General features: G+C 38.4%; 1 protein-coding gene across 1 annotated transcript; it reads left to right on the forward strand.

The window, feature by feature from the left end:
- The first annotated feature begins 10,802 nt into the window (after window positions 1–10,802).
- LOC130136127 (receptor-like protein 13) lies at window positions 10,803–13,058 on the forward strand. Its single transcript, XM_056306203.1, has one exon. The coding sequence runs from the start codon at window positions 10,803–10,805 to the stop codon at window positions 12,996–12,998; it is 2,196 nt and encodes a 731-aa protein (XP_056162178.1). The 3' UTR covers window positions 12,999–13,058.
- Window positions 13,059–14,133: the final 1,075 nt, after the last annotated feature.

Genomic DNA, 14,133 nt, shown 5'->3' on the forward strand with positions numbered 1-14,133 from the left:
AGTCCAAACAAATACCGATTTATTTGATATTTCTTGGCAAAACAACACTTGCACCAAAAACTAACGACATCAAACCTTAGCTATTTCTCTCTCTTTTTGCGAAGTAATTCCTGGGCACGTTTTTTTGGTTGATTTGCTAATAATAATTTTTTCTCATTTTATAATCTCGATCTTTCTCTTTTGGAGAAGTTGTGGGTCAAGTTGACGACGATAATCACGTGTTTCGTGGAATTGGCCCCCGGCAGACTTGACTTTGCCCATGGTTGTTTTGTGGAGTTGGTACAATCGTGGTAATCATGGAAACGTATTACCCACGGGAAAACTGCCAAAAAAGTCCTAAACCTTTTGCATTAATGTCAATTTAGTCCTAAATCTTTTTTTGGTGCCAATTCAGTCCTAAACCTTTTGCATTTGTGCCAATTTAGTCCTAAACCTTTTTTTGGTGCCAATTCAGTCCTAAACCTTTTGTTTTTGTGTCAATTTAGTCCTTCTGGCCAATTTTGACCGGAATTTGCCGACGTGAACGCCTGCCAGCCGGTCACCGGCGCTGACGTGGCGCCGACGTGGACAACTTTAATATTATTTTAATATTTTTTTGAATTTTTATTTTTTTTCTTTTTTTTTCCACTTTTTTTTTTGTCTCTCCCTCCTCCCTCTGGCCGGTCGCCGGTCCGGCGACCTGCGACCGGCCAGAGGCCAGAGGCCGGCGAGCTCGACCTCGCCGGCCACTGGCGAGGGCGACCTCACCCGGCGAGGGCGAGCCTCGCCCAGCGACCTCACCAGATCCGGCGAGATCAGGCCTCGCCCGACCATGGCGAGGCTCGCCCTCGCCGCGGCCTCCGGCGAGGGCTCGAGCCTCGCCTTGGTTGGGCGAGGCTCGACCTCGCCAGATCCGGCGAGGTCGGGCGAGGCTCGACCTCGCCAGATCCAACGAGGTCGGGCGAGGCCCACCCTCGCCAGTGGCCAGCGAGGTCGAGCTCGCCGGCCTCTGACCTCTGGCCGGTCGCCGGACCGGCGACCGGCCAAAGATAGGAGGGAGACACACAAAAAAAAGTGGAAAAAAAAAGAAAAAAAAAGGAAAAAAAATAAAAATTCAAAAAATATTAAAATAATATTAAAGTTGTCCACGTCAGCGCCGGTGACCGGCCGCCGGCCGGCAGGCGTCCACGTCGGCAAAATCCGGTCAAAATTGACCGGAAGGACTAAATTAGCACAAAAACAAAAGGTTTAGGACTGAATTGGTACCAAAAAAAGGTTTAGGACTAAATTGGCACAAATACAAAAGGTTTAGGACTGAATTGGCACCAAAAAAGGTTTATGACTAAATTGGCACTAATGCAAAAGGTTTAGGACTTTTTTGGCACTTTTCCCTATTACCCACATATCATGAGCAAGTATTTTGTGAACGCAATACATATGTTAAATTGTATCTGGCCCATCCGATCTCATGGAATGCATTATCTTTAGCAGTACACACACACTAAACTCATATAATAGTGTCTCATAATCCACAAAATATTATAAAAAAAAAAGTGGACTTGGGAGGTGTCCATATTGGGGGGAAGTGGAAGCTGACGGGGTGCTTGGAAGAAAGACGCCTCGCTCAAGATTAAATCCACCTTATGTCGCGACACGATGTTTAAAAAGATTTTCATCAAATACTAACAAGTATTCGAGCGTTGCCCAAATTTAAGACTATATTCTTTTATATTAGTCTATACAATGATAATTAATTTATTTTGGGTTTGTTGATACTATAATTAATTATGAGATTTACAGAACGTTGATCTACATTGTCTTGATCGCTTTATCAAATTCATGGAAATTGCCTCTTTTTTTTTCCCTTCAATAAGTCCAAGTAAGTACCCATTTATTCGATAGTTCTTAGAAAAATAACACTTGCTGAAAATTAACAACATCATCTATCTCGGCTTTTTTTTTTCTTTTTGTGACGCGATATTAGGGCACATGTTTTTCTTTTATAGCTTTGGTGAAATCAAATGGTAACTTTTTATCTTTTTTGATTTGCTAACAATCATTTTTATCATTTTGTAATGTTCATTTTATAATCTTATCTTTCTCTTTTGGAGAAGTTCCGGGTCAAGTCACCGGCGATAATCACGTGTTCCGGGGAATTGTCCCTAGCAGACTCGACTTTGCCCACGGTTGTTTCGTGGAGTTGGCCCAACCGTGATGACCACTCAAAGGGGAAAGACTCTGCACATATAAATGAAGGAGATGACCCTCGTAAGTTTGCACAAGGTGAAGCAGAAGAAACAGATAAACGCACAAAACACCATATAGATAAACATGAAGTTTCTTTTACTGTGTACGTGGACTTGGGTGTTGCTGGTATCGATGGGGAGTGGAAGAAGCATGGGGTGCTTGGAAGAAGAGAGGAATGCACTGCTTGACATTGACGCCGCCCTCTCCCCCCCCAATGGGTCTTCTATTCTCTCGTGGCGCAACAACGATAGTGACTGTTGTGGCTGGAAAAGCGTGGAGTGCGATAACACCACTTTGCGAGTGACTGGACTATATCTGGGCGGATCACGCCGTTGGAAATGGAGAGTGTCGTACTGGGAACAGTCCGAAAGTAATTGGGAAGGGTCGAGCCAGAAAGAATGGTCTACCCGGTCCGAAAGTTATTGGGAAGGGTTGGGCCGGGAAAGAGAAGGGTCTCGTGGTTTGGTTATTGATGCCTCTTTATTCCTTCCTCTGGAGGAACTTCAAGTGTTGGATTTAAGTCAGCATTCTCTCTTAGGTGAATCTCTCTCTCTCACAGTAATTTGTTTCTTTTTTCCTTTTCTCTAAATATGTTCAAAATAATCGTTTACTCACCGTGTTTGAACTCTCAGGTGAATCTCTCTCTCTCTGTTATTTGTTTCATTTTTCTTCTTTCAATTATGTTTCTAAGTAATAGTTTGCTTTTGGACAACGAAAAAATGCCAGACTATGGTGCTATAAACTATAAAAGTGAATTAAGTCAATTAATGACAAACACATGATTGCACAAATGATGCAATTCTTAAAATAGTTGATTGCACATATCATGAATTAATTACGAGACTCATTTCCATGGCGATGATAAGTACGAAGAACGAAATTAATTAGAATTAGCTCTATAAGCAATTATTTATCAAATTCCGACTTTTCTTTATCATAAAAGGGGTGGACTTGCTAGAATTTTTCACTCCAACAATTTTGCACTTGTTTGGAAGTGGACCAAAATCTACTTAATATTGAGGAGCTTGTGACTTTCTCTCACGATTCAAAATAAGAAAAAGAAAATCAAGTTTATCATTCTACATATTAATAATTACATTTTTGTAAAGGTTTTGAGTGTTTTACGATAAATAAAAGTCAAATTACGAGTGCCATAAGGTTTGCAAAAAATAAAAAAATCACGAAAAGTAGATTGGCAGAGGGGATTAATTTAGAGGGATGAGAAAGGATCTTAAAGGGAGTGTAATGGTAGGACAGAGGGAAAGAAACGGACCGGAAAAAAAAAAGATTAGATCATATCAAGTGGAATTGTAGCTGTAGCTATGTGTTTTTTAAATCCCTCATATAAAGGGATTTGGAGGGATTGAGGGGACTAATACTTTTATCAAACAATTGTTTTTTCTTTCTCACATTTACCTTTGATGTATTACAAATACATCAAATTATATATACATAAAAGTACAGTGATAATCATCATTTATTTTATTCTCTCTCCTGATCATTCCTTTCTCTAGTATCCAAATAATATTATAGCTTATTTCCTTTATTTCGTTTTTCTTCTTTTCTCTTATAATTATTTGCATTTCTTATTTTCTACTTTGGTTACATCTTCTGACATCTATATTTATCTGGATGCATGGTTCCAAAATTCCAAGCCGCTCTAACCATGCATCCAGACATGCAAGAAAATCAGAATACCCTTCAATGCTTTCCAGGTCAACCTTTAGTCTATTTAGATAGGGAAACTCACACATAAGGCGATTGATTAGATTTATGATCAATACATATACTTAAGAAGAGCAGCAAAAAATTTCATTATAAATCAAATAATATAATTGAGATGAGACTAAAAGGATAGTGTTTTTTCCGCTCCCTTTTTTGCTAATACACTCCTTATAATGGTGGATGGACCATATTATCCTTGATGGATCCAACTTGTTTACAGATTATATACACATAAATGATTAAAGTGGGGCCCAATTTTTCCACGCTCTCTGTGTCTCAGATTCTCTCTCTCATTCTTTTCACTTCGTTGCGCTTCTCTTGAATGTATCCAAATTTGAGAAGCCGAAAATAGAATCGAAGCATAGGGGATGAAGTACTCCCAAATGAGTAAACAAGCACTCTCTCCCCAATCAGCTTTTCAAATTTTCATCACCACTAGGCGACGTATCGTCATCGCCACCTACCGTTGCTTGCCCTGCTTAACTTGGTTGATGAAGCCCTGCCTCTGTTCGAGCCACACGATGTCGGCGACCTAGCACTTGGCCTCTAAGCTCAACAAGGCCACCCAAAAGCCCTCCTTGCACCCAACCCCCACCTCTCTCTTCCACTTTCCCGTCATTATGGCAACTCCCCCGCCAGGGTTCAGCGGTTGCTGTCGACCTAAAAACCTCAATTGCGGCTGTTGCTGGCCCCTTTTGACCTCAGATCAAGTCGAGTCTTAGATCTCAGATCTAGAGCTCGGTTGACCTCAGATCTAGAATGTGAGGCTCGATTGTGCCGTGATGGCGCTAGCGGAAGTTGGAGGCGAGGGTGTTGACCTAGAGCAGAGGTCTCTATCAACGTCCGCGTCTGCCATTAAATCTTTTTAATCTACTCTGGAATTCATTGATTTCTTCGGAGAGCTCCCCGATCTCTTTATCCATTCTCAAGATGGAGTTGTTATCATCTTGCAGCCAATTTCTGGGTCATCTTGTCCTCCGTCACCTGGATGATCCTTTCATCTTTGGATGCCACCGCAAGAGAATTGATCCACGGGATGTCGCCGGGAAGCTTCTTCCCAAACTCCGAGAACGCCTTGTCCAAGAATGGCAAATTCAAGACAGCTTCCACCAGCATTGTTTTGTCAGGCTAGCACCTTTATGGTTTCTTTTTTTTTGGGTCGAACCGTTATGGTTTCCACCACCCGCCTCTTGTGCACTTCCTCCAGCTCCGCTTTCTCTTTGTCGTCCATTGTATCGACCATACATCCTAAGATCTTGACATGCTGCTTCACCATCTCTTCGGCTTCAGAATGTCCTCTTTTTCCCCATCTTGCTTCGCTTATGTCGAGTATACTACTTCAATTTCTCTTACTTTTCCAGCATTATTGTTGGTGGTGACGTTATAACGCAAAAGACTCACCCTGAACAGACTTCCTCCGTCCCTCCCTTCTCCCCACCCCCTCTATGTATATATCTTCTACCATCACACGAGCTCTGCGACCCTTAAGCTGCCGTCACCCGCCCGACTTCCTCTCTCTCTCTCTCTCTCTCTCTCTCTCTCTCTCTGGGCGTGTGGCCAAATGGGGCTATGAAGAAAGCCGCAACCCCAAATCCGGGGTTGCTCGAGGCTGGGCCGCTGTTTTGCATGAGGTAGTGACCTCGCGCAAGCAAGCCCAATGTCTGCCATATTTTAACAAATTTTCACCTAGGCTCAATGTCTGCCATATTACAATCGCTTTGCTATTACCTAGACTTTTCGCTAATACCTGAAAAATTTTCTGCTACTCTCCCACATTCTTTATGGGCTCCTTGACCGCTACCGATGTCTTCCAAGTATAAGCTGCACTTGAATTTCTCCATTACCAAGAAGCTTATCAGAACATCAAATCTACTTGCACTTTTATCTATTCTACAAGAATTTCCATATTCAATCTCATCTATCACAGATAAAGCAAAAGCAATATTCATCCACACTTGTCAAGAGATTGAACTCATATCTAGCGGCTACTACATCGATTGGCTCTGTAGGTTCTAACTCAATGCAAGCACCATTTAAGTCGATTATTGCACTAACACCTGCTATCTCAAGAGTTCTCGATGCAACTCCATTTTGAGCTTCACTGTCCATGTTCATATATGCATTACCAATAAAGCTCCTCATCACGAGCATATAGTTATTCTCAAAAAATTGAAGATGATTGGAAATCTGATATCTGTAGATAATTTATTAACTATTGGGTATGCATGGATCTTTCCATAATCAGATTTAAATGGAACTCTACACTTGAGGCGATTGAAGAGGCTATATCTATCTTCTAATTATTTGGAACGAGTCCCCTCATGGTACAAGCAAACTTCAGTGGAGGCCCAAATTTCGTCTTCCATCCAGCTTGAAGGTACGTGTAAGATATAAAATCATGCCTTGATATTAGATGGTTCAATTTTGAAAACCTTCTATCAATCACAGGTGTGAATCTGGAGGTGCTGGATCTTTCGAATAACAAATTAGCCAATGATTCCCTTGCGGACATTACGAGGATGACATCTCTTAAGGCCTTATACATCAATGGTTGTGGATTGAATGCTTCAAAGTTTTTGGAAGGTAATTCTCTGAAAATGCTTTCGGTTATCACCTCTTCAAAATAAGATAAGGTGAGATAGTCTTGAACATAAAAGGCATGACTGCACTATATTCGATGTTCTCCAGAGATCATATTTTGGCCGCACAAATTCTTTAAATTACTAAGCGCCATGGACTTATATTTAGATAAGTGCTAATCACAAAAGCACATATAGCTGTTTGACCTATGCTTGAAGTTGGAAAGATTTAGTTAAATGCCTATGAAAGCCATAAGTAAATGTATGTCATGATTGTGGCATCCTTAAAAGTTGGATCAGTTTCAATTTAGTCTCTGATCTTTGAAGATTGAAGTTTAGTCCCCATGCTTTTACTTTTACATAACTTTTTTTCTCGACCAATCTGAACAATAGTGTGATGCCATAACAGATACAAGGAGTTATTGCTAAAAAGATACAAATAGTCCAAAATAACAATATACTGTACGAGTTCAAAATTTGTCCAAGAATTATAATTATATGTAAAAGTTAATCAGGAATCAAAATCAAACAATATCTTAAGTTTACGGATTAGATCCAAATGGTGGTCAAACTTCTGCATGTGTCATTAGTAGAATTCATGCATTTCACAAATCTTTGATTTTTCATTTGTTGTAAAATTTTGTTTGATTGTCTTGATAGGAAATTATCCAAAATTGATTTTTTTTTCCTTTAAAATATCCACTTAGAACGAATAATTTATGAAATTATTCTTTTAGTATGACAATTTTCATCTTTTACCCAGTTATGATTTTATATTTCTTCCTATTGAACTTGTCTCAAATTCCCGATTACTATATTATACTGATATCAAGTTTTGCAATGGATTTTCCATGCGTCTCTTTCATATATTAAAAGCATATATGCAAATCCAGTTTCTTCAACATTATCACTACCATCACTATGTATACGATTCATCAATAGTAGTGCCACATTTGTGTTGATATGTTTAGTATATTTTAGCTAGGGGAAACGATTGTCCTATTTAATGGTCGGGTTTGACTTACTACGTATATTACTTGTTTTGACATATAGTGATCCTTGAATCCATCATCTGGTGCATCTAACCATTCTCTTAAATGCATGCAAAATATGATAACCAGAGATTATTTCGTAAATGGCTACTAGCTCCTCGTGGGAGTTTAATAGGGTTAGGCGGGAACAGAAGTGCCTCTCTCAAAACTCAAAAGAATAACTAATTGGTACATGAATACTACAACGTAAAAAAATTAAAGACACCATTTTCTTTTGAAAAAATGTTTTTAAATTATGTTTTTCCATGTATTGCTACCAATAAATGTCATATTTTCTCAATATTTGTTTAAATCAACTAAAAGTGCTATGTTTCTGGAAGAAGATGATGTAGGTATGATTTCTTAAATTATGCCAATCGGAGTAGATGTGAAATAAAAGAGGAGCTCACGTTTACTAAATTCTAATATTTATTTCTTTAGTAAAATATCATAAATCAGGAGTTGAAAGATTGATGAGGGGAAGAAAATGTTTCATAAGTTGTGGAAATATAGCAAAAAATTAAATTTCAAATGACTTTTCCATTGACAATACTAAGCCGAGAGCAAAGTTAATTAAATTCTATGGCATTTTTTCAGTATTTGTGAATTTTGCTTCCAATATTTAGGCTCAAGTTCTGTCTTCCAATCTATTGGATGCATCGATCAATAGACAAATAGAAAAACAAAAGCAAACTTAGTGATCTATGCAAAATCGTATCAAAGAAAGGAGGATGAAGATAAAAAGGAAAGCTGGGAACACAGCCCTTTCCTCTGAGGGACCAAAATGCCGTTTTCCTTTAACGGACTCAATTTACTGTATCTCCTTGCACCATTAAAGTTCTTCATTCGAAAAGAATGGACAAGATTTATGCTGAAAATATACACAATAATGTTGATGTCTGATTCTAGTATGCATCCCTTTCATTTGATGAAACGAGTACATTTTGTTTAGTTTAAACAAATCCAGCCATTTATCCATGAAAATACCTGCACCCTATACAAAAAGCTTCCATCTTCAACCTTTATATTACTTAATTAAATTAAAGTATGAGCTAGAGAGCATAACTCTTTATCAATTATTTAAAATTTTATTTGAATTGTGAGATAAAATGAAAAAGTTGTAGCACAACAAACTAATGCTCATGAACTATGTCATTATCAATATATTTGAAATTGTTTGATACCAAATTAAGTGAAAATTTTAAATTAGCTAAAAATTAAACACGATATTCCACAATAAGATTTAAATTTTAAAATATTTTATTCAGATATGTGTGTGTGTGTGGGTGTGTGTGTGTGTGTGTGTCTGTGTGTCTGTATACACACACACACACATACACATGCACATATGCAAGTTTATATTACTATTAATTTTCCACACGCACATATGAATATTAACAAATAAAAAATCAACTGTTGCCAAATTAATAGAAAAGACTACCTATTATTATAAAAAGTCTATAGAATGAAAATGATATACGTTGTGAGGGTTTTATTACCCGTTTAGCCAAATATCATAAATGAATTACAGTAAGTGCATGATTATCGATGACTCTTTTGGTTAGAACATTACACCCGGTAAAAACAAACACTTATATTTGGTATTATTCCTATAACCTTCAGTGGATAAGAACAAACCAAGTTGAATTAAGTATGGATACCGGTTTGATAAAGCACTTTTTCTATATTCAATAAATAAATGATATTAAAAGATCCATAAAATATAACCTGACTTTATAGCCCATATATAACAAACAAATGATTTAAAATGATCTAAATAAGATTGATAACACATATTTCAGATACAGATGAAATCATCATATTAATAATGAACTATCTATTAATACAAACAGTTTATTGAAGAAAAAGTTGATTTCAAAGGGCTCTATTTAACATGATAGTGCATGTATATGAATTATGAAATATAAAGGATAATTACAAAAAATTGTATAACATGATACCTTTAATTGTGAAAGAGTTGAATAATATATAGATAGGTTATTACCACCAAAAACCCCAAACTAATACGCTCATGCCACATTTTACCTCAAATTAATTTTTTTGTCACAAAACCTTGTAAACTGGTATAGTGCCACATTTACCCCAAACTAGTATACTCGCTTAACATTTATCCTAAACTAATTTTTATGTCACAAAAATCTCTAAACTAATGGGGGTGTTTGGTTCAGCTTTGGGAAGGGGCTTTGAGCCTCCAAAGCCCCTTCTCAAAATGCCGGAGTGTTTGGTTCAGCATTTGGCCTAGCATTGGCCAAATGCTAGCATTCCAAATGCTGAAAGCCCAAGGCTGGTCCGGACCAGCCTTGGGCTTTCAGCATTCCACGAATGCTACCGTTCACCTTTTTTTTTTTTTTGGGTTGAAGCTGTTCTTCACAGGCGACTGGCGAGGGCGACCGGCGAGGGAGAAGGGCCGGCGAGGTCGCCTGGGGATGGCGTCGCCTGGGCGGTCGCGCGACCTTAGGGTCGCGTCGCTGGGTCGAGCGACCTCGGGCGGCGTCGCTGGGTCGAGCGACCTCCGGCGGCGTCGCTCGGGTCGAGCGACCTCGGGCGGCGTCGCCTGGATCGAGCGACCCAAGGCGGTGTCGCACAGGGTCGCGCGACCCGCCGAGGGTCGCCCCGGCCTTGGGCGACCGCCGGCGGGGCAGATCTGGCGGGCGGGGTCGCCCGACCCGGGCGACCGCCGCCGGCGACCGTAGGCCCTCGCCGGCGGCCAGCTCCGGCGATGGTAGGTTGTTTTTTTTTTAATAAATAAAATAATTCTCAAAGTCCATTTGCAAAAAAAAATTCACCAAACACAATATTTTGGCCAAAGTAGCTTTACAAAATATTTTTACCAAACACCATTTGCATTTTCCCAATGGGCTTTCACCCAAAGGTATTTGCGTTCCCCCAAGTAGCATTTTCAAAGTTGAACCAAACAGGCCCAATATATCAGTGCCACGTTCACCCCAAACTAGGGCACTGTACCACATTTAGCCCTAAAAAATTCTGGTTTTAACACAATTTAAGGTAAATGTGGCATGGGTATAATTGTGACGGGAGTGTACCGGTTTTGGATTTTTTATGACAAAAAATTAGTTTTGCTTAAATGTGACACGGGTGTACCAAATTACGATTTTTGGTGGTATTACCCCATATAGATAGCCTCTTTCTATCCTCCGTTCTCGACATTAACTATGATCTCGAGTGTAAGTACAATTTAGTGATGATCCTCATAGTTACAATGTCCACTTTAACAGGCTTATGCAGATTGAGGAATCTTGAAGAGTTAGATATTAGTCGTAATGGATTTTGGGGTCCTCTTCCTTCATGCTTGTGCAATATGACCTCGCTCCGTGTGCTTGATGTTCACAATAACAATTTTAGTGAGGCCATTCCATCATCTCTCTTCTATAATCTCAAGTCACTTGAATATATTGAGCTCTCTGGAAATGCTTTTGAAGGCTTACTTTTTCTTGCTTCCCTGGCTAATAATTCTAACCTTGAGGTATTCCGCCTCATCGACAACCATAAACGACTGGAAGTAAATACAGAGGAGCCCACTTGGTTTCCTTCATTTCAACTGAAGATGTTTGGTTTATCAAACTGTGTGATCAACAAAGACGCAAATGGCCTAATTCCCAGCTTTCTGAAAGAACAGCATGACCTGAGAGGTGTTCAACTCAACCACAATGGAATGACAGGAAATTTTCCAAATTGGCTATTGGACAACAATGTATTACTAAAACAGTTCGAACTCACAGGCAATAATTTGTCAGGTCCATTTCATTTGCCTTCCAATTTGAATCTTCTCAGCATGTGGTGGTTCGATGTGTCTGCTAATATTATTGAAGGAGAGCTTCCATCTCGAATTGGTTCTATCCTCCCGGATTTGAGATATTTGAACCTATCAAACAACTTATTGCAAGGTAGAATCCCTCCCTCAATTGGCAATATGAAAAAACTGGATGCATTGGATTTGTCGAATAATGGCTTCACAGGAGAAATACCAAAGACACTGGCTAAAGGTTGTGCATTACTTTCTACATTGAAACTGTCCAACAACAATTTGCAAGGCCAAATGCTACCAAGGTATACTAACTTGACAAACTTGAGATATTTGCATCTGGATAATAATTTTTTCACAGGAGACATATCGCCTGATATATTAAATAGCTCCTCCTTGATCATTTTGGATGCAAGTCATAATTTCCTATCTGGAACACTTCCCAATTGGATTGGAGATATTAGTAGTCATGCGCTTATCTTGTCGAGTAATTTATTCGAAGGTCCTTTACCATTGAGCTTTTGCAAGTTACTGTATTTCGATTATTTGGACCTTTCAAGTAACAACCTTGGGCCAAATATACCCCCTTGTGTCAATTTTACACTTACTTTGAGGTTCTTGCATTTAACTAATAACACGCTTGCTGGGCAGTTTCCTAAGTTTCTTTCTAGAGCTTCAAATATGGTCACATTGGATCTTAGACATAATGCACTATCAGGTGAGATCCCTAGCTGGATCGGTTCGTTTCACAAGTTGAAGGTTCTTCTATTGCAAGGAAACAATTTTGAAGGTTCAATCCCTTTGGATCTATGTCTATTGAAAAACATGAGCATATTAGATCTCTCCAATAATAATCTTTCTGGAAATATTCATTCTTGTTTGAACGATTTGACGTTCGGAAGCTTTGGGAATCCTATGTCCAGATCTTCTTACATGGTAAGCTGGGAAGAGGCATGGGAATCACACTACAAGGTCGATTACCGTTTATTGTATCTTCGAAAAGAAGATGACACATATACTTATACGAATGGATTAGAAGAAGTGAACTTCATGACAAAGAGAAGGTTGGAATCTTATATGGGCAATATTCTAAAACTCATGTCGGGAATGGATCTCTCGCAGAACAATTTGACAGGGTATATTCCTCCAGAAGTCGGCTACTTGAGTGAACTTCTCTCATTGAACCTGTCACACAATCATTTGACAGGACCGATCCCGGAAAAATTTTCCAATTTGAAGAATGTAGAGAGCTTGGACCTCTCCTACAACAACTTAACCGGTCCCATCCCTCCACAACTAATAGAGCTTTACGCGCTATCAGATTTTAGTGTGGCTCACAATAACTTATCAGGCAAGACACCAGATCAAAAAAATCAATTTGGAACTTTTCGGGAAGCAAGTTATGAAGGTAATCCTCTTCTTTGTGGACCACCATTAACAAGTTGTCATGGCTCAAATCAGAAATGGGAGACACTGCCATCTTTTAATTATACCAGAGAGGACGATTCCTGGAGAGAAGCCTTCTTGTGGAGTTTTGCAGGATCATATGTAGTGGCGTTCTTTGGGGTGATTCTTTTTCTCCATCTAAACTCGCACTATCGGTACGTGCTATTCGGGCTCGTTCGTAAGTTTATCCCATCATTTCCCCAGTAGATAATGTTCTTCTAAGCATTTTGTGATGAAATAATACGATGAACGGTGGAGAACTTTTGTTTAATAGGATTGTAAGCATTTTGAGTCTCGATTATGAATTTTGAATGCTTGACTCCTATAGTGTTTGTATTGTATTCCTTGTCATGCTAATTTGAATATTAGGAGATTTGATCTGGTTGAGAATTCAGAAACGATAGTTTATTTACAACCAAAATCAATCCAGCATTCATAAATTTTTGTAAATGTTACACCAAATGTGAATCATCTGATGGCTGCAACCGCCAACATCAAACCAATCAGGTTTTACTGTTTCAAGAATCCTACTAACATAAAGTATTGGGCACTGCAAATTTCTCCAATTTGAGGATAAAGGCATGGATTGTAGCTAGGATGACAGCAATATCCCAATTGCTGGACCACTGGTCTACAACTTGAGCCCCACCTTTGTGATTTACTTGATGAAGAACTTGTCGCAATCCTCCCTCATGGCTCTCTTGAGGGGAGTGGGTTTAGTGATATGTCCAACGGGAACGAGCAGTCCCTCTATTCGAGGTGCCTGCTCTCGTTCAACGAGACTGCGTTTGGTTGTCTAGATTTTTAATTAGGGTAGGACTGAATAAGACAGGATATGAAATCCAAAGAATTTGTTATATCCTATCTACTATTTAGTGAATTACTGTAATAAAGTTGGGTATTTTCATATCTTACGATGTACGTATTTTCAATGAATGTCATATCGGTATAAATGAACCTAAAAATTGCACAAACGGAGATAATAAAAATCTCTCGTGACACTCTTATCCATTTCATTTTTATTTGCTTATTTTTTATTATTTTTCCCTCTCTTTTATAATTCTTTCCTTTTTTTATTTCTTTTTTCCCCTTCCATCATTTTCTAATAAATTTTTCTTAAATAGTAAACTACACTAATATACCTAAAATATATAATAAATATAAATACTAAATGTATTTATTTATATAGATATGAAATTTATATCATAAGATATAAATTTTTTTGAATATTTAAATAAAATTAAGAATAAATAAAAATGATGTATTGTTATGTTGAATTTTTATATTAAAATTAAAATATTATTTATATTCAAATATTATTTTAATTTTATTAATTTAACAA

Source organism: Syzygium oleosum, unplaced genomic scaffold (assembly GCF_021117445.2).
Source record: "Syzygium oleosum isolate NSW1041296 unplaced genomic scaffold, Sole_v2.1 Sole_v2.42, whole genome shotgun sequence".
In the NCBI taxonomy this organism is placed as follows: Eukaryota; Viridiplantae; Streptophyta; class Magnoliopsida; order Myrtales; family Myrtaceae; genus Syzygium; species Syzygium oleosum.

Coding starts and splice junctions, on each gene's coding strand:
- LOC130136127 (XM_056306203.1), top strand. CDS start 10,803: ATGTCCACTTTAACAGGCTTATGCAGATTGAGGAATCTTGAAGAGTTA.